The sequence below is a fragment of the Poecilia formosa genome, unplaced genomic scaffold (genome assembly GCF_000485575.1).
Source record: "Poecilia formosa unplaced genomic scaffold, Poecilia_formosa-5.1.2 Scaffold120, whole genome shotgun sequence".
NCBI lineage: Eukaryota > Metazoa > Chordata > Actinopteri > Cyprinodontiformes > Poeciliidae > Poecilia > Poecilia formosa.
This window is the reverse complement of record NW_006800059.1, coordinates 746,740-773,914: the sequence shown is the minus strand read 5'-3', so window position 1 is coordinate 773,914 and position 27,175 is coordinate 746,740. Positions and strand designations below refer to the sequence as shown.

The 27,175-nt window shown below is 37.2% G+C and overlaps 2 protein-coding genes across 5 annotated transcripts in view; one reads left to right on the top strand and one right to left on the bottom strand.

Moving 5' to 3' along the window:
- mitfb (melanocyte inducing transcription factor b) overlaps positions 1-5,806 on the bottom strand; it is a 32,255-nt gene extending 26,449 nt beyond the window's left edge. The window contains exon 1 of one of the 2 annotated variants that reach the window (XM_016675743.1): positions 5,282-5,806. In XM_016675743.1, the coding sequence (XP_016531229.1) occupies positions 5,282-5,385 (104 nt within the window). In that variant the 5' untranslated portion in view covers positions 5,386-5,806. The remainder of the gene's footprint in view (positions 1-5,281) is intronic. The other variant, XM_016675744.1, reaches the window with a different exon arrangement.
- A 5,742-nt stretch (positions 5,807-11,548) lies between these two features.
- Positions 11,549-27,175, top strand: part of frmd4bb (FERM domain containing 4Bb) — a 24,175-nt gene continuing 8,548 nt past the window's right edge. For 2 of the 3 annotated variants that reach the window (XM_016675741.1, XM_007560774.2), the window contains exons 1-9: positions 11,549-11,767; positions 23,453-23,518; positions 24,216-24,310; positions 24,403-24,495; positions 25,036-25,120; positions 25,471-25,527; positions 25,621-25,643; positions 26,347-26,430; positions 26,761-26,826. In XM_016675741.1, coding sequence (XP_016531227.1) covers positions 23,453-23,518; positions 24,216-24,310; positions 24,403-24,495; positions 25,036-25,120; positions 25,471-25,527; positions 25,621-25,643; positions 26,347-26,430; positions 26,761-26,826 — 569 coding nt within the window. In that variant the 5' untranslated portion in view covers positions 11,549-11,767. The remainder of the gene's footprint in view (positions 11,768-23,452; positions 23,519-24,215; positions 24,311-24,402; positions 24,496-25,035; positions 25,121-25,470; positions 25,528-25,620; positions 25,644-26,346; positions 26,431-26,760; positions 26,827-27,175) is intronic. The other variant, XM_007560773.2, reaches the window with a different exon arrangement.

The window sequence follows — 27,175 nt, the reverse complement described above, 5'->3', positions numbered from 1 at the left end:
TGTATTTTTTTTTTTTCTGTCCTTTATTTAACCAGGCAAAACCCCATTGAGTTCTAGATCTCTTTTGCAAGAGAGACTTGGGCAAAAATCTGTATTTGGTGGTACTACAGTATATAGGGTTGACAATGAATGCACTCTTCATGTTTAATTTGTAAAAATATTTGCAAACCATAAATAGCTCCCCTTGTATTTTACAATTGTGCACAAAGCTTCGTTGGTCTATTGCAGAAATACCCAATAAACTACAGAAGGTTGTGCTTTTACAAGGAACCAAAAATGTCAACTACAAAAAGACAGCAGCCCAGGCTTGCAGTATGCAAGGCATATGCCCTTCTGAGCAAGTCTTTCAAGCCCATAGATGGCCTGAATGCATAGTATTACTGTGTCCCGTGTTAAATTATGTAACATAAAGAAGAGGTGAAGCTTTTAAACTTTTATTTTCAGTAAGATTTGTTGTGCAAAGAAAATTCTCTGTAGATGTAACACTTCTCAAGTGCTAAACATGCAGAGTTTATTTACACTGCATAGAAGACTAGCATAATGCCTTCATCACATCTATATATAGGCACAAAAAGTCTCACACATGGTGTACGGCAGCATGCCCGTTCTGTCAAACTGATCTGAAGATGGAAAGAAAACAAAGAAATCTGTGAAATTTGAGACGACATTTTGTCGCTCTCAAGATCGCTAATTTAAGAAACGGCTGAGCCAGCTGTTAGAAGACATTGATGAGTCTAATAATATCCAGAGTGCGCAATAACACATCACAGTCATCATGACTATTATTGTGCTGGGTCATATTCATGTGATGGGAAGAGGAAGTGGGACACCTTCATTCGAAACAATGCTTCAGGCAGCTTCACGTATTTCTGAAACAATGCCGTCCAGATAATTCGCCTGGGATTTGCCGATGCTACAACCCTGCCTGCAGGAACACAGCCCATACTCAGCCACGTGTGTGGAACAGTGTAATGACATTTCACTAATGAAGAAATTGAAGGCATTAGTTTGAAAAAATGCTGAACTGGGTAAAAGGTTGGGACTGTCCGAGACGATGTTTTCCACTCTTATAACAAAAAACAAGGAGCTGAAGTGCAAATCTGTAGCAAGGGAAATAAAAACAAAAATCTATTCAGTCTGACTGTGATTCACTGCAAATAAACGAGGCCAAGTTTACAACGTGGGTTCACATAAGACACGAGATAAATGAATGCATCCGTCACAGTAAGTCTCATAAGTGTTTCATTATGTATTAAAATCACCGAGAGAAGAGCCACATTTTCACACCATGCCTTAGAAATAGGTCCCTTCTTATCTAACTTTAGCAAACATTTCATAACTGAGGTCAGAATGTTTCACAGCTTGTTCAGCATGAGGATTCAACAAATCACTGTCAGTCAAATCAACATGTCAGTCTTTTTTTTTTTATTTCCTCTATTCTTTGACAGTATTGCTTAAGAAAAAAAGGAACAGTGAGTTAATTCGTACTGTGGCGATCTTCTGACTTTTGCTTCATTCGTCACAGAGGCTTATCGGGGTTGTATCGATTTGCTTCCATTTAGACGCCATTTTCAAAAGTATTAAACAAACATTCTGGTAATTGTGGAACCTGTGGGGATAAATAACCATGGAAACCATTACATTATTACCATTTAAATGTTACACACAAACAGACGGATATAAGGAATCGTTTTCAGAGTGAAAAAGGGAGAAAAGGGGTGAAAGGTGAATCATTTAAATGATGCCAAAAATAAAATTGCAATTCAACATAGTCTATTTGGCAACACTCCACACTGGGGAATGGTCAGATTCTCACAGTATGATAACCAGGATTTTCCCCAGTGTGTTATGATGAGCCTTGTTGGGTAGTCAGGCTTATCTTGCCCCCCAGCTCCATGGCAACAGTGCATGATGGTGTGTCTGCACTTGCACCTAAATGAGCCACACAACCATCCAATTACAAACAGGTCTTTATCATCCAATTAGAGGATTCTTTGCAAATACTGCACTGGCTTTGATAAATGATGACCAATCATAACCAGCAAATCGAAACACTGGATCAAGCAGTAGAGATTTCTAAACAAAGAAAAGTTGTTGCAATCAATACTTGAATTTTGTACCCCATGAATATTTAGTTAAGCATAGAAATAGGCTTACTCATCTTAATAATTTAAACTTCTTTTTCTTTTAAATGCGGCTAAAATTATATATCTTGTTTTAATACCCACTGGCTCATTACTCAGTTAGGATTTAACTGAAGAGCAACATTTATACTTTGATTGTATTTTTTGTGTTTGCCTTCTTTAAGACTATATATTTGGTGTTTAGATGTTATCAGTGATTTCTTCCAATAACGCATAATTACCTCGTCATATTTTAACTTGTTTTTGGTCAAATTTTTTTAACTTTTAACACAAAAACATGGTGGGCCATTGGTAAAGGGCCCTAGCACTCCTACCACTGGGCTTAGCAAGTTTTCTGGGGGAAACTCTAAAAAGGTTGCAAAGCAAATTCCAGCTATACATTGACAAATATTCCAAACCTTAATTTTTTTCTCCTTAAGACATAGATATAACAAATATCCTTCCTGTTTTTAAAATAACACAGTATATTACTTGTCAGATTTAGAACCGAGCAATCTACGGGTGGCTATACTTCACAAACCTCTCAAGGCTTTGGTTAGCCTGGTTGTTTATGTACCTTTTCCCTTCCACTTAACCTTCCATTGGGTAGGGTATTGGTGTCATATTGGTGTCAGTGATTATACACAGACATATTCAATATGGATATTGAAAAGGTTTTTTTTTTATTTATTACAAAGTGAAACATTTTTGTTCAGTTACAGACAGACTGTTTTCAAAACTTTATTTCTGATCATTTTACTCTTACAGCTAAAGAAAACAACATTTATGATTAGAATATTACATCGGACAAAAAAAAATGATTGTAAGAAATGTGAGCTTCATTAAAAGTATAACATTTATGAAACGCTGTCGTTTTAAAAAATAAATCTAACCTGATAAACAAGTCTCACAGAAATGCATATTGTAGTTTATTCAACATGACTACCGTATGCATGTCTCAACTGTTGAATTTGTTTGTGTTGGAAACAACTAAAAAGTATCAGATCCGTCTACAGCCGGATAAAACTCTCACTCATTTTCTCTGGCATTTTTTTTTAAGTTTGAAAAGAAGAAACAATATGATGTTAAAGTTCTGCTGGTTTTAAAACCAGAACTTTTTTCAATCTTCATATACCTTGCACTAGTAAGCAGCCGACGCCGTCAGCATACAGCCAAGAGAGCCAGAGAAACTGGTCTAAAAATAAAACTTGGCTTTACTCAAATAGGTTACGTCACTCCACCCATTACATCTGGGATTCCCAAAACTGTGGGCTGAGTAATTACATTTAAAAGGATTCATAAAGCATTTATTTGTTATAATTGTTACAAGCTATGAAAACTGTTGGTATGTGTTGATAAAAGTAATATAATATCTGCTGTCTGTCCTTGTTTAAATGGCAAATTTATTACATTTATAAGATTTGAAAAAGCAATTTCTGGGGTCATAAGTGTCAGCGACTGCCAGACAAATCAAAAGCAGAAATGTCTGGAAATTGCATTAAGTTGTACAAATGAGCTACTAAACAGCACAAAACAATGATTTCTTTTAACTATATTCTAAAACATAAAACATTTTGAAATAAATTTTCTGATGGAACCAATCACACCATCGTCTTTAGGGTTATTAATTAGAGTTTAACAATATAACTAAAAATAATTAAAAATAAATTTATTTTTACTAGTGTAAAATTTTATATACATTACCCAAACCTAGTTCCACTGAAGACTATCTGGTGATTTTCTCACTTTTTATGTTTCAAGATGAGACAAATTATCAACGCCAAATATTGATTTCAAACCTCGAGACATAATCTGAATCTGTCACTACTAGATTTTGTTGTAACAGGTTCTGAGCACAATTTCATTTGGTGGGTCAACAGAACCACCAAATGTGGTGGTTCTGTTGCAGGTGTTTTTTCTTCAAACGCAAAACTACAGAAAAAGAGGCTTTTACTTTCTGACGTACTATGTATATAAAATTTAAAACACACTCGGATATAAGAATGATTTCTACTAAAAACTGAAAGTCAGGTATATTGGTTTATTTTAAACAGAGGGAAGTGTTTTAATGAGTTTTGTTTCCAGTTAGACATTGTGATTATGGTGTACAGCTATAATAACTTCTTATAGTCATTTGGAAGACAGCAGACTTGAGAGCAAACATTCATTGACCACCTCAACCAGTAGGGAAAGCCACAAAAGATCGCTGTTGGTTGTTTCACACTGTGTGCAAGCAAAATAATGAAAAGTTAAGTGGAAGGAAAACATGTCGTAGAAAAAGGCACACACGCATCAGAGATAGCTGCAGTCCTGCGACATAGTGGATAAAACCCATTCAAGAGCTTGAAGGAAATTTGCAAGACGTGACTTGAAATGGAGTCAATTGCTTAAGACACAAAAGTATCCAGGACATGCCACATTTATACAGCAATGCAGAAGATACTCCAAATAAGCACCGAGTGTAAATGTTGCACTCGGTGCTACAGTTCAGTAAATTCTTTAATACTGAAATTTTCTTTAAAAAACAACAACAACTGAATTTGTAGTTTTCATTAGACGTAAATAGGAGAAGCGGCTGCTTTAAATGAATCACATTTCTTTAATACAATTCTTGACGTGTATTGACTTTTTATGACATTTGAAATTTATATGACAAGTTCTGGTTATATTGCCCTCATTTAACATCATGAAGATATAACATGGCAATATAAAGGTGCGAAGAAGCAACACTCATCATGCAACTCTTAGTGGCTTTTCAAATGACTCAATAATAAAACGCCACTCCCCATTTTGTTTGAAGAGTATCAACCATCCACATGAGCAAAGCTGAACACCATCTCTCAAAAAAAAAAAAAAAACCCGGGACGTGTCTGCACTTCTGTGAACTAATATTTGAAGTTGGTATTGACAAGACAACACCCAAGTGTTGCATAACTGACTTCATGCCAGCAGGATAACCAAACGGACCGAGTCCAGCTGCAGAGGTCAGCGCTGGGAATAGCTCTGGATACATCCCTGCAGAAGCCTCACCAACATCATACCCAGCCTTCGGGACAGCGCTCAGAAAAGTCAGCAGCCTAATTATCACTTCAACTCCAAAAGCCGCTGCAGTCTTGTAAATAACTGTCCACACTCGCACAGAAGCGCGCAGAACTGACCTGTTTTTCAGGGGCTGACTCTTCAACTCGTAGTACGTTTTAGGCTCGTCCTGGAGGTCCTCTCCAGCCTCGAAGTCTGGAACTATTCCCGATTCGGACTGCATAGCCGCGGCTGTCAACTTCTGAGAAGCGCTAAAACCTTAATAAATAAATACAAAAAAAATAAAAAAAGACGGACGATGTTTGTACCACCGTAGTTCGTGGAGTAACGCAGCCGTCAACACGCCGCCTCTATCCAGAACCAGGAGCTCTGTAGTCCGCCACAGCAGCGAGCGCAGGGCGGTTGACTGACTTCAAGTCGACTAAGAACTACGAGTACCAGAATGCACCTGCTTTGAAATGTCAGCATAGTTTTGATTGGCTGCAGCATCGGAGGCGCAAACCCAGGCTGATTGGTACTATTTAATCTCAAGTTAAATTGCCTTCCAGTAAAATGAAGAAACAGGTAAAGAAATGCACATTGAAACGAGAAGTAGATTAAATTAAAATAATAATACTAAAATAACAGCACTGACATACATTTCATAAAAAGAAGAGTCTGCTTTAGCAATAGTAAGTAATTATGGAAAGAATGGCAAGTCTTTTGATATTTAATCAAAAGCTAAACTATTATGTCTCAGTATGGCTAAATTAGGAATTTCTTCAAGTAAGAATTTAAACTCAATAAGCCACAGCATAGATAGAAAGAACATAAGAATGCATTTTTTGAGATAGCTGAAATGAGTGGCATGTAAAAATGTCAGCTTTTACTGGGAAGAACTGATTCATGGATATTCAGTATGAAGATATAAAGATTGATCTGGGTATTAAATCTTGGAATCCTGATGTCTAATTTTGACTTTTTCCTTTGATATCATCGACACTAATCCTGATCGTGATTGTATGGTGACACACAAATGCAAGTTTTTGTGTGATCTGTTTACAGATGGTAGGATATGTAGAAATACATTTTAATTTCTGTCGGGGGGGGACATATGGATATCAAATATTTTAAAAAGGCGGGCACAAATTGCAACATGCTGGAAAACACAATTAGAATGAGTGCATTACAGAATAAAATCAATACTGGGTCAGTAATAACATAATGGCCAAGGGGTCAAACATCTTAACTGGTTAGATTTATATTTTAAACCACTTCAAAATTATGAGTCAGCTTATCAATTATAATAATTTGTATTTTTTTAACCTAATTGAAAACTTTCCTTCACTAATTTAGTGCAGTAAGATAAGGATAACCTATAGACATACTGCACATTTTTAAGCACCTACAAGAACATTCATTTTTCTGTCAAAAAACTAAAGCAGTTCAAAAAGATTTTCCTTAAATGATACAATCTGGTATCTGTTTTCTGAACTCATGCAGGTATTTAACCCAGCCTGAGCAGGAACCTCTGGAGGTCCAAACTGAAATGACTCTGATTCTTGTCCTCTCCACAGTCACACACAGTTCACTGCATTAGTTATTAATCTGCTCATTTGAACTCTTATCTTCCACTGAGGGGCAGTATAGTTCTAAAAAAATAACTTTTTTTTGGCCTATACTTGCAAAATGGAAATTTGGTGGAAGTTTAATATTTGCATTCTCCTCATCCTGTTGAACTGGTTTAAAGCTTGTTTTTTTAATAACAGTGTTACAGTGGAACCAGGCTCCTGTTTAGCAAGCAAAGCCTTTTGCAAACTAAAAATAAATCCTGACCTGACAAGATTGAAACTGAACTTAGACACAGGGATCATAACAGGATCAAAATTCTTTATCTGAGCAACCTGATTATTTGGACACAGAAGAAAGAAAGCTCACAGTCAGGGCATAAGAAGCATACGCTGAAGGGTTTCGCGTTCAGTTAAAAATGACAAGGCACGCACACAATAGACCAGACACATGCATTATTCTAGATGTTGTAGCCGAGTGAATGGATGCACTGATTACCCAGAGCCCCCAACAGTGTGAGACCCACAGAGCACGCGGAATACAATGCCCTTTGTGATTTCTCAAGTGGGCGTAGTATGTAAATATTTTATACATCTGCATGTTATTCTGCCTTTGATGCACAGTTGGATACAATGAATGGAAAGCATTGCCCTTATCTTTTTAATAACCACAAAAATGATAGTTATATGAGCTCTTCTCCTCCACTCACCATATGGATTTTCATATGGAATATTGAGACAGCCATTGAAGATGGCAGGCTTTGTGTGTGTTGAAATATTCCTGTGTTTGTTTGACCATACATTCTGGATTATCAGGCTGTTGACAGACACGGTGATCATTCACTTTTAGTTTTCTTGCATCATTTGAAAATCTTCTAAAGAGATGATGACGCCATGCACTCCAACAAGGTTTTGAGGGCCTCAACAGCATCATAAACCCTCGACAATATTTGAACGTATTTTCCACATATTGGCAACCTCAAGATGTGTCTCCTCTCTGACAGAGGGTAAGAGAACTCCCTTCACTGAGCATGGTGGGAAGATTCACGGGGATAAACTCTGATCAACCAAGTTAAATATAAATGATGAAAAACCTTCACTTGCTTTTCTTTTATGGATGTTATTCGCGATGCAAGAAGTTGTAACACAGCTAGTAACACAGCTTCAGGGGGTTTGACCCTCTGAGTAATTCTTTCTTTTACATTTTTGTCCTAATATGCACAGCAATTAATTAAGTAAATGAATACAACACGCTACTTTTATTCTGATGTAAAATAATACATTTAACTGCTTTCATTTACTAAAATATAACAGTAATATTTTAGTAATCTGGTTCAAAACAGCATACTCACTAGCTGCACTCCAATAATGTGCACCACTACACCGACCTCAACATAGCTGAAAACAGGAGCATAATTGCAGAGCCAACCACAATATTGTTTACACAGTGGTGCACAGATAACTATTACAGGCGCTGACAGCCAGTGCAAACAGAGTCAGCTAACAGTGATGATATAAGATGATATGAAAAGAGAATGGTTTTGCTCTGTGCACAAACAGTTGGCTTTAACTTTTGTATGGACGCCATCCAGCGATCAGTGGTCTACAGTTATTTACAGCAGTATATTTCTCTGGCACTGGACTCCAAATAGAATCCAGAAACGACAGCTATGTTTATTTTAGTTCTCCAGAACAATAATAAATATATGTGTAACATTTGTGTAAAGTAAAGCAATGTATAAATCCAACATCTAACAATTCACCAACAAGAAGCCACTTTTAAGAAAAGTCTTTTGAAAATATGAAAAGATGAAAATCTGTGAATGCATTCTGAAACTTATTTAAAAGATTTTAAGTTAATCTCACTACCATGCTGTTTCTTAGCTTGTATGCCAGTGCATAAAAAAGTGCATCAAAGCATGAGAAGAGTGAGTTTTGTTTTCATATAAGGACAGGATATGTAGGAACATATGGCATATGGGAAATTACACTTAAGTTTCACTTTGAGTTTCAAGCATCTGACGTGCTGAGGTAAGGGTAGCAAAGCAATTGTTGTTGCCTTATGACATTGTATTTCCCTGCATTGTTGAAACACGAGGCAGAAACACAATCATGTGAAGAGGGTATTTCAGCCATTTTGTAGTTAAAGAGACGGTCAGATCAGAAATACTCCTGGCCATAATATAAGTTAGTAACCAAAATGTCACACAGATGAAAGTCATTCCAATTCCATTTAGCATGAATCTGTTGATATGGATTTAGATAAGGCATTTGGCAACCAGGATCTGGTTATTTACAATGAGACAGTAGCTGCATGAACACCGGACTGGGCATGAAACAAATGCAAGTGCAGATCTCAAGTTACCTTGTTAACCCCATGCCATAGAGGTGTGAGCACTTTATCTCCATATCACTCTTTGTTGCTGCTGTGTTTAGCTCAGGGCTTTTGTTTATGAGTTCTTGCTCCGCAAAGATAAAGATTTGATTTTTGCAATAAAAATTTATGTTAGATCCACATGCCTTCTGGTTGTTATCTTCTTCTTGGTTTGCTTTTTTACGCACTTGGGCAAACTGTAAAATGTTCAACTTTTTCACAATTCAATTCAAATTATAACATGCGAAGAAAAATATATTTAGCAAGCTTTCTTTGTGTTTTTGAGGTGGTATAATTCAAAACATTTTTTTAAACAAAAAAATCATTAAATTCCTAATGAATGCGATAGCAGTAACGAGGGGAACCTCCCCCTTTGTTTATGTGATTTTTTTTTTCTGTAAGGACTCATTGAACAGATGGTTTTGGGGGATCTTAATGAGATCCCCCAAAATTTCTGACATCATTCATGAATGATGTCAGAAATCCAAGAGTGTTGCAGGGGGACAAATTAGGGCAAGCCTGCCACTCCACAGCCTTGCCTGTATGCAGCTCTTGATTGGTCTGTTTTTATCAAGCAAACTGTAAAATCATCTCAACATATAATAAAGAAGGATAAATACTTTTATTTTTAAAACTTTTCTAAGATTGTGGTATCTTTGTCTTTTGTGAAAACTACCAGCTGAGCAAGCCTGCTGGGATCAATAAATATTTCAGCACTGTCGTCACTCCTGGACAGGAATATATCTCACAGGTGAAACACACACCAGTGATCAGGTTCAGCAGCACTGAGCTCTTATCAAGTCAGGGATTTTAACTGGTGTGTAAAGTGGTAAAACTGCAGTGCATCTGGCTTTATAATACAATAAAAGGAACCAAGCAACTTTTCCTTTTTTGTGTGTTCAGCATAGAGCCTCTGCATTCAGCCATTGAAAAGCAGCAGCTAAGTTTTTTTTTTTTTTTTCATTTATGTATTCTGCATTTGCAACACATGTAAATGAGCTTTTGCACACAGTGTGTTTGACCCATATTTCTGTGAGGTCATGTTCTACACACAGAGCTGTAAGGTGCTTCAAACAAGTAACTAAAAATAACCCAAGAGTTCAGGAACATGAATCAAATGATTCTTTTTAGCTCTGTAGTATTATTGCTCCTCAGTGAATTGTATTGCATTTTAAATAGAATCATTGCTTCATTGAAAAAGAGCAAGTTTCACCATTGCCTGTTTTGTCACTTTTATTGAGGTTGCAGATGTCATTGTTTGTTTTTATTTTATAAGTTGCTCATAAGTTGTTGTGAGCAACTCATGAGAATTAAGTTGCTCATAACACTGCATGCATGGAAAAGTAACCTACAAGAGGCACATACAAGTACAAACATAACAGTTTGATGATATTTGTGCTCCCAAAAGTGCATTTTGATGAGGCTTATTAATCTATCCAAGTATTTTTAAGGAGGTATTAAACACACTTTTTGCAAAACCCACAATTTCTGTATTAAAAATATGTTTTGTATGTAATCTTCAGACTCATAATTAGTAAAAGAGAACATCTCTGGATAAATCTTATCTTTGAAGATCTTGCAGATTTGCTAGAGAATATTGCTAAACAGTAGATAACAAATAGTACTTAACCTTAACACATAACTTGGCAGGCTGTGCACAGAGAGCATTTACCACGAAGTAGTTAGGAGGTCCAATGTAACTCTGGAGGAGATGCAGAAATCCCCAGCTCAGGTGTTAAAATATGTTAAGATGATAATTATTAGTTGTGCACTCCAAAATTCAGACCTTTATTGCACAATAAGAAACCTATTGTTAAAAGAAAGCAATAGTTTGCACTTTGCCACAAGCTATATGCACAACGTAATTTTGGTCTAAAATATAAAATCTTTATAACATACATTTAATTTTGGGTTGTGATTACATGTAAGGAAATACTCATGCAAGCAGCTGCAAGTGACTTCTTTGAATATTAACACTCTAAAAAACTGTAGGGCTGCAGGCAAGTGTAAATATTTGGTTATTTTTTTAGTATATCCTTACAGAAGAGGAGGGAAAGTTGTTGCTATGGTAACACAAAAAAGAGTGCAAAAGTGATACGCAAGACACCAGTTATGAACCGAAGACCTTGCAAGACAAGACTTTCATAAAAAAAAAATACAAATCATCCAAAATAGGACAGAATAAATATGAAGCAAGAAAAAAAAAAGAGAGAGAGAGAGAGAGAGACTCAGATTTTAATATCAAACATGGAAGGTCCTAACTGGACACGCATGGACCGAATGGATCTCATGTTATAGTAAGGGATGCAGCAGAGACACCGCCTTCAGGCCATCAAGCTTCATTAATATGGGGATGCAGTGTGAACCAGCCCGGCCGGCAGCTGCTGGATGAGAGGCGCTGAGAGAGGGAGCGGCGAAGGGAGGAGGCAGAGAGAGGGGGAGAAAGGGAAGGAGGGAGGGAGAGGGGAGCGGGGCTTGTTCACATAATAGCCGGCGGCGGGTGAAGGCGTGGTGAGTGTGTGCGCTCTGCTCGTACCGGATGATGGGCACTGGCAGCGGCTGTACGGCGGCTCTCCTCCCGGTCAAGACCAGCCGTGGACAAAGCTGAACGGAATCAATATGCCGGAGAGCGTCTGTCTTATCTTCACTTAGAGCGGGATAAATACTCAGCTGGGAGCGGAAAGGTAAGGCGATTCTTGGTGCGTCTGGACACATTTAAAGCGCCTCAAAGAGCTGTGAGGAGACAAAGTATGATCAGTCATTCATGCATGTGATCCGAGGCGAGAGCATCAGTAACAATTACAACTGCATGGGGTTTGCCTCTTGCGCTTCCTCGGTGGAACAAGGAGGAGAGTGCTTTTGTTTGACACATGTGTTTTAGTCATGGGGCTCAGGTGGAGCCCACTCATGTACAGTAACCTACAGTAGCAGTCTCATTGTTCTCCCCGGACTGTGGCCCTTTGGAGTGGGCTCCAACTGTGGGACATGCAGCTGATTTTAAGAGATGAAAGTGCCTTTGAAAATTCCTGGATGTGTTTCTGAATAATAAAAAAAAGGGATTTATAAGCGACACTGGGCTGAATGAGTCATAGCATACAAATTGATACAGGAAGTGTGCCTTGGTGAATATTAAAAATGCTTACTGAATCATCATTTGACCTTTTGCATAACTGCAAATTATGCCTATTGATGGATTTTCCTTTTTCATCCTGGTACCATCTTGACAAGCGAATGTGATTAACTATGACTTGCAGCTCAGGCCGCTAACTAAATTTTGTCAGGATGTACAGCAAATCTAAACCTGTTGTAACAATCTAGCTGCAGGTGTGCCAGTGTATGCACCTCACAAACTGTATTGGAATAGTTCCCTCTTGTTGACCTGACAGCTTTACAACCCTTATTGCTTTTCCTTTGGTTTTAATGTGATAGACCAACACACATTTTTCCATATATAATCTAAGATTATGCACAGCCTTTTCTTTATTGCAATCTAGATATGATGTGTATTTGTATTTAGCTCCCCTTTCCTCTTATCCCACTTAATAAAATCCAGTGCAACCAATTGTCTTTTAAAAAAAACCCTCTCTTTTTAGTAAACAGTTGAGCCATAGCTGTTCTGTGGATGCCTGAGAGGTTTGTTAGGGAACCTTAGTTAAGAAACAACATCATGAAGACCAGGGAAACACCTGAGACTGAGTGAGGGTCATATAGAGTTTCAAACCATCATCTAACAACTATCGTAAAATGAAAAGAGTACAGCACAACTGCAAGCTAAAGCACAGCTGTCCACTTAAACCGACAGGCAGGACAAAGAAAGCATTAATCAGAGGACAGGCCAAGAGGCCTATGGTAACTCTGGAGGAGCTGCAGAGATCCACACTATAGAAAATACCAAAACTAATGGAATGGGAATGCCTCTCTGGAGGGAGATAAACCTAAATATTACATAGACAATACTGCAATAAAGTCAGTTAGAGGCTACAAAACACTTGGGACTGGGGTGAAAGTTTGCATTACAACAGGAAAACAACACTAAACATACAACTGAAGCTTAAATGAACGAGTATGGATAAAAACATATTTTTGTGTTAGAATTTGGTCAGTCAAAATTCAGGCCTGAATTCAACAGGAAATATTTACTATCACTTGAAAATTGCAATCTGCACACCCCTTGGATTTAATCAGACGAAACTTGATGTATTCTGCAAGAATGGACAAAACATTCAGGCCCTAGTTGTGCAAAGCTTATGGAAACATTATCCAAAAGACTTGCAGTTGGGATTATAGAGAAGGGTAGCTATACAAAAGCCTGGTCTTTAAATTTTTATTTCATATATATGAATTTTACACTACTTGGCGTTGACCTACCATTTGAAATCCTAAGAAACTTCATGGGAATTAATAATTTTTCAAGACACAGTGTGGCCAACATTGACCTTCCTCCTGCTGTTATCTCTGAGCTAAAGGAAGAGACACCAGTCAAGGTATATTTTAAGCACCAAGCAGAACAAACAGGAATCGTCTGGCGCTCAGGCCTGTGTAACACATGTTAAGCTTTAAACTTTCTGCTCTTTCTGTTTGCTAGACAGGATGTCCTGTGTCATTTATCTCCACACATTCTTCTTCCATTTCTGCATCAGCTTTTTTTTTGTGTATATACAATGTATTGAAATGGCCTCAGCCCAACACACATGGACATGCTGACGCTCCTTTATCTGTTTGATACTTCTAAGAAATGTCTTAGCACTCTGTTGGAAACTTTCCATCCAGGAATCAAAGCCTCCTGAGACTTGATGAAAAATGAGCTAAAGACAGAGTGGAAGAGATCTATATTTGGATGTGCAAGTAATCTTGTATTCGCATACTTAAGAGTTGGAGCAAAGCTAATATATATTATAATGTGAAACTCAATAGCAGAGTGTTAACAGGTTAGCAAATTGCAAGGACACGGGTTTGGAAATGTGTCTTATTTATGAACAAGTGACTTAAAAATGATTAGTTCATCTGATCTAGCATTTTGCAAATGGCATCAGAGCCACATTAATATATATACTCACAGGGAAATAAGCACAATGAATGATCCTGTTTCAGTCTAGTGCAGTGTGGCATATTGGTTTTTATGTCCCATTTTCTTCCAACCATTCACATCCGTGCCTCAGTGCCATGTCCCTGAGCTCTGCAGAAAGTTACTGCAGTGTTTTGTAATGAAAATCTGCAGTCTGTGATTTTATTTATTTTTTTTTCCCAACTCAGACTTAAATCTGTCACAATAAGAAAAGCTGTAACAGTTACAGTCACTGTGGTCTTAAAAGCATCGTTCTTCTTCTTTGTCTGCTTGCAGCTTTTCGTAAGTCTGTCTTATTTATGACAATGAGACTAACTAGAAGATGTATTATTTTAATCACCCGTTTAGTCTCAATTTTACTATCCCAATTATCAGCCCATTGCAGCGCTCCCTCAGCTGTGACATATGAACTCACAATCACCTTCCTGTATCTGAGTGTTCATTTGTTAACCCCAAAGGCTGCGCTCATTCTCCAGTTATTGTTTTGAGCCAATAATAGCCAGTTTACAGCCCTCACTGACATGGTCCACTGGCTGTGCATATGGAGAAGCAGCTTCCACGCTGTCTCCTCTGCCCCTGTGATCTTTCTTCTAGTCTTAACAAAAGGTCAAACTGTGACAGATATGCATTGCAATGAAATTTACAAGCGAGTCCATTCCAGTGATCCCTTTATTCAATTTTAACATTAAGAAATAAAACTGCTACTAATGCCCTTGTTGGCTGCAGCCAGCAAGGATGCAAACCTCTCTGGGCAAGCCCCTTTAGTTACACAGTAACTAAAAATCCACCTGTTTTGCATTCTAGAGGGTTCTAAAGGATTAGTGTAGAATATCTCATCCTCTATATATTTTGCTTTTCATGCTTGTTTCAATGCAGGTTTGTCCTGAGGTTCAAAAAACCCATCCGAATATTCTCTTTTAGGGGTTTCATAAACTTTGATCTGTTCTTTTAAGAATCACTTTTCACCGTAGAACAACGCAGTTCAGGTTTGACTGTCAGTGATTTGTAGATTCCAACATAGAAATGGTCGAATACAAGTTCGCATTCATTAAAACAAACAGCCCCCCCCTCCCCCCCCATCAAGACCATCCTTTCACTCCATGATCGACATAAACCATGTGATCTACTGAAAGGTCTCAACACAGGATATGATGTTGAAACTGACCCACCACTATCAGGAGGTATAGTCAAAATAATCACTATGAACTCATAATGGTGATAAAGGATGGGTGAACTAGTTTGATTTAGTAAAAAGTAAAGAAAGCAGCTGTGTAGTTTGAGGGTGGACTAAAGAGCAGAGACATCTTATGACCTGCCACTGTTTGTCTGATCTTAGAAATATGCTGATCAGCAAAATCCAGTGACTGTAATGACATACTGAACATGGAGCGGTATGCTTTTATTTTAAAACCCTGATTGGATTTGGACAGCGTGCATAAGTATTGGGAAATTCCCAGCAGTTGTAAGCCACACCACTTTGGCTTCTCTCTAGCCTCATGATCTGAATGCTTGCCTTGTGATTTGAAGTGGCAAAATGATCTACACTGAAGGGATCATTACTGTGTGTTGATTGAAAGGAGTTACTGAAATTGACGAATAGCTTAACAATTAATGTGTGACATCATTTGCCAGTCTAAGTGTGTATCTGTATTTCCTTAGAGGGCTTTTGTTCTGCATAGCACATGGTGGAACAGAATCCCCTTAGACTGGAAATGATCATAAGACACAGAAAACGTGTATTACACAAAGTGTATATTTTTTGGTATTTGACCAGTATTTCCTTCAAAAAACTGTCAAGACAAAAGGAATATGCTTAATGAACTACAAGCATTTTTAAAATTTGTTCCTACGTCTTGGATAAGCTTACCTGTGATTGTGGAAAACAGTAAAATATAATGGAATAAATGGAAAATTTAAGTAATGTGCAGGCCGTAAAAAGTGAGAATTGCCAGTCTTCATAAAAACAGAATAAAATATACTTAATTTTACCTTAGCTTATCTGCTAATTTTGGTTTAAAGAGCAATAGATTGGTGTGTCACACTCAAACGGGTGTTTATTTAGGACACTGGTTCAAAACCAAAAATAAAATACTTCTACAATTATATTAATATATTTTTGATAGGGTTTGTCATTTGCATTTCAGTCATTTTAGAGGTGTTACTTTTCAAAAATAAAAAGCACAAGCATCCAGTGCAATATGTAGGACAAGCTTCAACACACACACACACACACAAAAAAATAAATAATAATAAGAAGAAGAAAATATGCATGGAATGACTTTATTCACACAAATCCCACCAGTTCCCAGTATGTCAGCCTTTAATTACATAAATCACATTAAGACTTGAACTAGACAGCCTACATAATATCCTGAGCCTCTTTGTGCTCATAAATTTCCCGGATATCACAAACAGCCAGACGGCTCGTCTTTGAGAGATGACGACAGACTGATACCTTTTGACCACTGACAGCATGAGTCATGATGAGACTTGAGATAAGGAGATAAACCTGTGCTGCATCCTTCAGCTCATGGCTGCCATTTGAGTTTTTGTTCATTAGGATTGTTGCTTTGTTAGTAGAACTGAAAAAAGAATCATTAAAAAATGTACCTTTTTTTATGTGATTTTAATTTTTTGGTTACATATATTTCTTGAAACATATTGTTTATTGGAATAAAGAAAAATGCATTTTAAAGCAATTGGATACAGCGGGATAATCTTTATTCTTCATCAACCAAATGTGATGCATGTAATAAACATTATTACATTTATTATGTATAGATTAGTTAAAGGTATCTGACCTACTAAAATAAACAAACAAAAACCAATAGTGCGTATATTCACATGTATGCAAACTAGAAGCAAATAAGGGAGAGTACAGTAACATGGCACTATTTAAAGGGATGCTTCCATGTTTGATTGAAACAAAGACTACATTGGTGTTATGTAACCCACTGAGACGCCACAGCTTCCTCATAACCTAACGTGTCCTTCCCCAGAAATTTAATTTCACATTGCAGAAACATCTGATTGGTCTGCTTAGTATGCTGTGGGGGGATTTACTCGATTAAAATGCCTTTACAGCTCAGCATAAAATAGAGTAAGTCAAAGCTTCAGGCTCCTAATGCTTTAAATCTTAACCATTGTTTAGCAATATGTTGCCTTGTGCTTTTCCTCTCTTTACTTGGCTTGTGTTTTTTGGTTGTATAGTCCGTCTCCCCCAACTCCTTATCCGGGTTTAGTGATCAGTATTGATTTTTGATAGAAGTGACTGCTCAGCATTTGTTATCTGCCCACAAACCCACAAAACCGTTGCTACACAGAAGCTTCTGTTTTCAGTTGAATCATGTTTAAACACACGTGCACGCACACACGCACACACACACACACATGCGCGCGCACACACACGCACACACACAAACCAATACTGCTGGAAACTTACCCTGGCAGCCAACATAGAAACATGTCACACAAGTTCATAGTTAAGACAAAATTCAAGATAATCATCCTCCAGGCATGAAATATTCTAATAACAGCAGAAATGCCTCAAATTTTAATAATTTGTTTGAATAAAAGTTATTAGTGGGCTGCCACTAATAACTTATACATAATAATACATATTATATGCTAATAATACATATTCACCTCCTTCCCAGCATCACAACTGAATATAAGCTCAGACTTTAACCAGACCTGCTTAATTTTTTCCGATCCATAGATGTCGACTTGTTTTAAATCAGGAATATAAGAAAAGATTTTACCAAAATATACTCAAATTAAAAGAGTATAATTCTTAAAATTATATGTCAACAAAAACTATCAATATTCATAGATTATTACAAATGTAATTGATTATGTCACCAAATCACGGCAGCCTCAGCATGTTGCCAGTGTTATTTGAAGAACTGCTGCAGGTTTCCCTGAGGTCTCTTCGGTTAGAGCTCTTTGTAGAAACAGTGGGGTCAGGTAACAAAGGTCAAAAAGCCATTTTATAACAACACATATTATTATCCTACTATACACATTAAATCCCAAGTTACTAAATCATAGAACTTGTGTTTTGGTCTGAACCATTTCATTGGGAGTAACATCCCGTTTTAAGCTGTTTCCATCCACATGCCTTTTTTGTTTCTCCAGATTTGTGTGTGTAAATGTGAATGAAGTCATTAAATGCGCTGTTTATTATTCAAACAAATAGCTTATGAATTAAGACAGTTTATTTCAAAGTAGAGGGCAAAAAGCAATATATTTGTTAATTACACCAGGCATCTTTAAAAGAGCACATAAGAGCGGGGAGCAGGCTGTGACTTGATATCGGACCTCATCAATAATGCATTAAATTGGGAAAGCGAGATAAAACAGGCTGCAGTCTGGACATGACATTTAACCAGAGTGACGTATTAGATACTGACAGACGGTGTGCTCAGGAGACAGAGATGTTAAGCCTATTGTTCACCTCATGGTTGACATTTGCTCCAGAGAAGATTGTGAAATTGGAATTGGTGAAGTGAGCAAACGCATCAGACGGTTAGAACTTAAAATGAGGATCATTTTCAGGACACCTGTGAAACGTGTGTGCCTCGTTCAAGTTTCCACTGGGATTTTTTTAAATTCATGAGTTCATATGATTTGCCTCAAAAGAGCCAAACTTTCACCCTTCAGCCAGTATTTTCTCTTTATTCAAGCTGAATAAAGAGAGAATTTATCAAATTTTGCATCAAATTTTTTTATGAAGAAAAATTAACAGCATTGTTTAACGTAGTTTATTGCTAAGTTATTTTAAACTTTTTCCCATTTTCTCACAACACGGCTTCAAAATTAAATGGATTTCATTGGTATTGCATGTGGTTGACGTACACAAGTAATTTATATGTTTTAGAAATATTTCCAGAAAGAACATTGTGACCATTTTCCCTTGTTTATGCTGAAGAAAATCATCTCCACAGCCTCCCTGATGTCCCCAGGAGGACAGAGTCTACAGGGGGATTACATAGCACTGTGCTGTATGTTGCATGTTTCAAAAACAGGTGTCATTTTCCGTCCATGTTTTTTTTTTTCCTTTTCCATGTTACTTTGCATTACTCTATCACATAAATCTTAATGACACATGTTGAGGCTGATAGTCATGACACTACAAACTGAAACTGGGACTGTAAATCTAAATTCCTAAAGTTCAACTCAATAATTGGAGTGCACTCTGAGAAATCAATTTGAAGCCTTCTGCGATATATGGCTCAGTTTATACAGGTTTAGCTTTGAAAAATACACTTTTCTGTGTCCCCATGGGTTTTGTGGCAACCTGCAAATGGGACTTCTTTTAGCTTTCTTCCTGTCATTCTTTCATGAATTACTGCAACAGCGTCTTCACAGGTCTGACTAACAAATCAATCAAACAGCTGCAGCTGATCCAGAACGCTGCTGCTCGCGTTCTCACTAAAACCAGGAAGATAGAGCACATAACACCAGTTTTAAAGTCCATAAACTGGCTCCCTGTAGCTCAAAGAATAGACTTTAAAATACTATGATTGCTGTACCAACCCCCTCAGATCTGGTTCTGGTCTGCTCTGCATCCCCAGAACCAGAACCAAACGAGGAGAAGCAGCATTCAGTTTCTATGCACCACAAATTTGGAACAAACTTCCAGAAAACTGTAAAACAGCTGAAACACTTTTTCAAAATCTCCTTCTCTTTCTCACTGTTTATTCAATGTCACATGCTATTTGCATTTTAATTATGTAAATGCCTTGCTGCTGAAATGTGCTATACAAATAAAATTTGACTGATTGATTGATTGAATGACTGAGTCTACAACTGAGCTGCAAATCTCTGTTGCTCCTCCAGAGTTACCATAAAATATTTAGCTGCTTTTCTGGATAATGCACTCGTTTCCCAACCCTCACTCAGTTTTGGTGGACTGCTATACATTTTCAAAGATTAAATGTCTCTACAAGTTTGTCCCTGGCCTGTCTGCTGTGATATTTAGTCTTTGTGACAGCATCGTGTTATCCAATAAACCCCTGAGGTCTTCATAGTACAGCTGTAAGTAAGCTGAAGTACACACATGTGGACTTCTGGAGGTGTTTATCAGAACTGGATGTTGTTGAGGGATAACAGAGTCAAGGTTAAACTAAAAACACACATTTCTGAGTTTGATTTCTCAAAAAAGAGAAAATGCAGGCTTCATTGTTCATTGTTCTTACCCTATGTTGGTTTACAAAATAAACATAAAAAACACATTGAAGTTTGTTGTGGTAACATAAAATTAAGACAAATTAATACTTTTTCAAGATGCTACATCTGCAGATGGTATATAAACAGCAGTTCAGACTTTTCCGTATCCAGGAGTCTGAATGGGTCGCCGCCTACGATCTGGGGTCAGGTGTGTCTGAACTGAATGTGGTGAAGAGCCTCTTCTGCCTGTCACTCCTAAGCAATGACTTTATTCATTCATTCTGCATTCCCGTGCTTCTCTATCTGACAGCAGTAAGCGCTCAGATGATTAATTTTGGGGGCTGAACCCCTGACTGCTTATAAAGATGAAGCCATTGTCCACATTCTAAGTTCCTCACTTTGAAAAAGAGTCGTTCCTGCACCCTCTAGTGGTCATTTTATAGTACAGAGCGCTGTCTGACTTTAGCACAGACAAATAACATGACCCCTCTGAGATGCAGCCATAACTAAATCCAGATTAACTCAATTTAATCATATTCTTGTGACTGTCAGATGTAGGCCTGCTTGAAATTAATTGGATTCATTCAATGCACACTTTTAATTTAGATCATAAAATAAAATTTATGACCATGGTAATGAGACAAACTCATTTCTTGAAAGGGAAACAGTTGACAAAGGGCTGCTTAAATAATTAAAGATGATGTCATTCAGAGAATTGACATTAAACATTAAATGAATCAAGATGATTTATTTACTGATTAGGGTGGGAAAATGAGTTTTTAAAATAATAACTCCATAATAAAATAAATAATCCAATCCACACAGGTTCAAAAGTATTCATGAAGGCTCAATTATCCACTATCACTAATGTTAGAATAAATATATCTTAGCAAGTTCACACAAATCACAAAGCTTTTGTGGTCATAAAACGATTCTGGAATGAACTTAGCTCAATATTTCAATCACTCCTTGCATAAACAGTTAAGGTCATTGAAATGTCTTGATTTCCTGGAGCAATCTGGCTTTATATGCAATGATCCATGCATTCTCAGTAAGGTTGATGTCAAGGGTCATTTCAGAAGAATGAGGCTGATATATATATATATATATATATTTATTTATTTATTTTTTTTCTCCTGCTTGGAGATCCAACTCTGCACATATTTAAATTTCCAAAAATAATCTGTTAATTTGTCACAATCATTATTCAATCAACTAATCCATTCGAAAATACAAATCTGAAAGTAGGTTGTTCAGACATGGCAGAGGACTTCTTTTTCTTTCCTCTGACCTTTACTGCTTGCATTAAGAAGGAATAAACCCTGAACTGTTGGTCAGGAGTCTGGCTCAGACAGCCCTCATTACTGTAGGTCAGCTGGTGAGTTCAAACTGTGTGAGCCGTCAGCGGACAGAGCAAAGGCTCGGCTGCTCCTGTCGATTTCCAGGATGGAGCAGTCTTCTCGTTAGCTGTGTTCGCCAGCAGCCAGTCAGTTAGAGGCAGCAGTTTTACGATCTGCCTCTACAAACAGACGCTGTTCAAAGGATGAGAGCAAGTCAGGGATGCATCCACACCTGCGCTCTCCCCAGAGAGATCTTTCAGGTACAGTACCTGCTAGGTTCACTGCTACTGTTAGTAGCTGCAATCAACCTCATTCTGTCAAATTGGGGAGGCAGTTTTTTCTTTTTTTCTTCCCAGGTTGGGAGTTGTTTTTTAGTTGTTAAACAGGTTAACCTCAATCTGTCACTTTTGCAAGGTTGTATCATTTATCCAGTATACGGAGAACTTCACATTCCCCAGCATGTCAGCCATGCTTTATGATGACTAAAAGTATACTGCAGGACAAAAAAAAAAAAAAAAAAAAAGAATTGGATCTTGCACCAAAAAATATCATCTTCTTTTTAATCATACATGAGGCTAGCAAAGAAAATTGCAAAAATGCTGACTTTAGTCTAAATCTTGATAAATGTGTGTGGGTTTTATTTTTCGTAGAGGCATAGAGTGGCAAAGGCGTTTTTGTTTTTTTATTTAAAATATCTCATAGGTCTAGTAGGTTAATTCTTGATCACCAACTAGTGTAATTCTTTAATTAATCATACATTGCTTAGTGTATAAATCTATGTCTTTATCATATATTCTGGAACAATGCGTGTTTTTATGTATTGTACCAAATAAATCAAATACAGATTAAAATACATTAAAATAAATAGAAAAAAACTTTGCATATGCTGTTGGCATATTTTGCTTTCAGTGCACATGCTTTGGTGGTATTTTATTTTGAATTTCTTACATTTTTCTTAAATTTCTATTACACCAATAAATTAAAACTGTGAACAAACCCAGTTGCTCTGATTTACACACACTGCACCATCTTTAAGTCAAAGTAGTTATTCTGTTCTAAAGGAACTTCTGAAAGATCTCAAATGTAGCTTCTAAACCAGCCTGAATAATATCTAAATAATCCAGGTTGGTATAGTCCTTAATACCTTTGTTCTGCTGTACAAAGGCTAAAAGCAAAAATTTCAAATCCTTTCCTTGGGTTACCACGGCAATAAATCCTTGGAATAATGGTTTTATTGTCATTAATGTGGCAGTGTTTTAAATAGGATGGCATTATTAACTACTGAGTCATATAGTAGCTGAAATAAACTTTTTTTTTCTCTGCAACTCTTGGTCAATTCATTGCTTCCTCAATTTGGACTCTTTCTTTTTTTTTTTTTTTGCTGTCATCATGACTTGTTTCTACCTAACTTCATTCCATGCCCATATATTAAACCATTGTGCATCAGTTTATTTATGTTAATAATAAACAGTTTTGATTAATAATATGGAGCAAAATTGAAACTGAAAAACAGCATACAGAGAGTATTTTAGACTATTTTAAGTCATTAGGTTCCAGAGTTGGCAAAAATGATTCTAGAGCATGTATGAATTGACTCTTGGTCAGTAGGAAACATAATGTGGGAACCACAAGACCAGCAATATTTTCAAAATCACAAATCTTCTAAGACCTTTTAGGTCCATGTTGACAGATGCATTATGAGCACACAGTAACATCATATCTGTATGCTTTGTCTTTATGGATTACTTGAAATCTCTCACAAGCCCTCAGCTTTTGCTTCTCTTCCCCTGCAGATGAGTGACGGTAAACTGTGCCAGGTTCAGCTGCTGGATGACAGAAAGCTCGAGCTGCTGGTTCAGGTACGATGTAGATATACTTGAAACCAAACTTTGAAAGACTATTATATCTGTACCGTAAGTGAGAAAGGTCATTGAGGTCGCAGATGAGGTACTTGAAGTTCTCATTAATTTTGCAGTATCTTCCCTACTATGTTGACGACTGCTGAGCATTATGGAGTATTTATCATGTAGGTGAAGCAGATTCTTTAGTTGGAGTTAATGAGTTGTGCATATACAACTTAGATGCTTGTGCCATGTTTTGACATTACTTAGAAAAGGCTGTAGGTCAGAGGTTCTCAAAGTTTTATAAGTGAAGGACCACCTCAAATTATTTTAATAATAAGCTAATGTTACCATAACAGCTGTTCATTGAGTACAACAATGGGTCGTTCTTAGTGATTTTCCAGTTTTTACTTGCAACTACAGCATGGTTAAATTGGGTTTTATGTTGCTTTTACATCCAGCATTCAACTTCAGAAAGCACATTGAACGGAACATAAACTGGTCCCAAAAACCTTTTCTTATTTCTTAAACCAGTGGCACTTCTACAACAGTTTGATAACCAGGGGTGTAGACAAAAAAAAAGGCTGTGTTTCTTCTCTCTCTGTTACTAACAGAGTGTGAGCAAAACGACAACCTCACTCAGCAGTGACCTCTCACCCTGACTGCTTTTTGGATGTTCCCTACATTCAATCTAATCTCTATCTTTCCATCTCAGCCGAAGCTTCTGTCATATGAGCTCCTCGACTTGGTGTCCTCCCACTTCAACCTCAAAGAGAAGGAATTCTTTGGACTTGCATTTTTTGACGACAAGTATGTAAATTGTACTCTTTTTTTTTATTTATAGAGAGAATTAATCAAATTTGGAGATGTGTTCTTATGTGTGTCTATGTTTGCTCCGTCAGTGGTCAGTGTAAGTGGTTGCAGATGGATCGAAGGGTTCTTGAACATGACTTTTCCAAGAAACCTGGAGCCATTTCCCTGAACTTTCTAGTCAGGTAATAACTCATCTTTTCATATTTGACTCTGTCTCACCATCAGAGAGCAATACTTTGCTTTACTTTAATGTGAAAAGTGATGTTGATGGACTTGTTCATCCATACCTGTTTTTTCATGATTTCCACAAAGTTTAATGTATTTTTGATGGGATTTTCTGTGTTAGATATCTTTAAACCTTCTTTTGTGTTCTTTGTACCTTGGAACTTTGTACCTTTAATCCCTTGGGATTAATAAATAATTTATGAATTAGGTACTATCTGAAAACAATTAATTGCATTACATTTAGCTTAGGAGCATCAGAGTAAATGGGGCGAATGTAAATGCAGAAATCTACAGTATGGATCATTTTGATTCCTATTTGTGGTTATCTTTGTTTTGATCTTTTACATAAAATCCCCCCAAAAATCCTTTGAGGTTTGTGGATCTAATTTCAAGTTGAGTGAATGCCTTTACAAGACAAAGTCTGATGAGAAAAGTATCAACTTAAAAAGAAAGTACTGTCAGCATTAATAACTTACCCCTTCTTTTGTGTTGGATAGGTTTTATTTAGAAAACATAACGCAGCTAAAGGACATCATAACGGTGGAGTTATTCTATCTGAATGCAAAATCAGCCGTCTACAACGTAAGTGGTTTTCTTATTTGTGTTTTCTGGGAATTAAAACCACAAAGAAATCATTCGCTGCAGATGTTTTTGCAGCAGCTGCGGGATGATTCACTGTCTCTGAACCCTGCACCTCAGCCCAGCAGACAGTAATGGCTGCAGGGCACAATTTTCTCACTCTGCCGGCTGGAATGGAAAGTGCACAATATGTGTGAAAGCAGAATAACACAAGGCTTCATTTCAAGACTAGGCAGAGGTTACAATGGGGCAGCACAGGGAATGATCTGTGTTTGGATCAGCAGAGCTTTCTCTCTGCTAATCAACATTTCCTGAATGTGTTTCTTGGTCTTTTTTCCTTTTATATTTCTCAGGGGATCATTGAAGTAGAAACTGAGAATGTCTTTAGATTGGCTGCAAACGCATTGCAGGTTGGTGCTATTAGCATAACCCTATTCATATGATAATCGGTGTATATCAAGGATATTATCTAATACGATGTGCTTTTTTATTTTTATCACCAGGAGGCTAAAGGAGACTATACAAGGTAAGCACACATGATGTGTAGGAGTATTTAACAGCAGCTGGAGGAGTTAATAGTGAGCTTTCAGGGAACATCATTCAATAGGTCACTTGTTTCACCAGGGCAGACAACAAAAATCAATAGCGGTACTCTGTGAGGCTCACCACAGAGTGCTGCGAAGCTTGCACCAGACAGCTAATGAATCTCACAATGCTGCAATGATGCCAAGGATTGCAGAGCAGAAACACCTTTCTGAAGCACACAGCTGCTATTAGCTGGGCTTAAATAATGCACAACGCAGACTGTGTTCAGAAATAATCCAGGTCTTTGTGGATGTTGCCACCTGGTTCTGACCAGCTGTACGCACAAAGTAGATTATGTTGTGAATTTTTCTGCTGATTCTTTTTCCTCTTCTAGCCAGAAATGAGTAGAAATAGGGATTATTTTCTATTTGATGCTTTAGCATTAGTTCCACAAATCCTGAACTCTCCTGGCTAGAAAAAAGCTGTTTAAGACAAAACTTCAAAACTCCCCCCCAAGATATAAATGGCATATAACTAATGAGTCCTGTTGAGGTTTTTTTCATTCTCTACAAGGATATCTGTAGGAGCAACTTTATAGTGACTTTTCTTTCCTACTGAAGAGACAAATGTACACAAATACATACATTTTCTTTCCTATCCAACTTAGATATCTGTCACACTGTTTTCTTTTTTTTCTGTTTCAGTGATGAAAACACCCGGGCTGATTTGAAGAAGCTGCCAACTCTCCCCACCAAAGTCCTCAAGGAACATCCGTCTCTTGCTTTCTGGTAAGCTTTGAATGAAATATTTCTAGAAATATGGCAAAAACTAGAGACCTGGGTAATGCAGTTTGTAAAAACCTGAGATGAATTCATTTGACTTAAAAGTCTAAAGAAACATAGACTTAGTTTTTCATTCAATAAAATGATGTACAAGGGACTTAATTTAATTACGTTATTCAGTTACTACCCATGTTATTTTTTTGAATGTTTGTCTTTTGGGAATTTATAAATATTTTATGCTTTGTCTTTGTAGAGTATGTCATTTTTTTATTGTTAATTGTGCTACACAGTAAACTTCACTTACCTAACTTTGTTTATCTTGTGTTCTTCATGCAGTGAGGATCGAGTTATTGAATATTATAAGCAGCTGAAAGGTGTCTCTAGGGGACAGGCTATTGTACAGTAAGTCTTAAATAAAATGATGCATTACCTTTACTTTTTTCTAGCACCAGATTTGCACAACAGCAAACCTACCAAGACGTTGAACTCAGCGGAAAGGCCAGGCTAAAGAGCATTATTCACAGTTTCAGTCAAGAGGCCTGTTGACACGACAACTTTTAGTTTTCTGCTCCAATCTGGTCATTATGGATAAGAAGTCCAATTTACAGTAAACTGCATCCCCACAATGAGACATTAATATGGGGCCAATTTTCTTCACAGAGGACAGAAAAGCTAATCAAAGTTGATACTCAGTTGAAGCATGCTCATGTGTTAGAATGTCTCGGTCAAAGTCCAGAATCTGGGGGAAGAC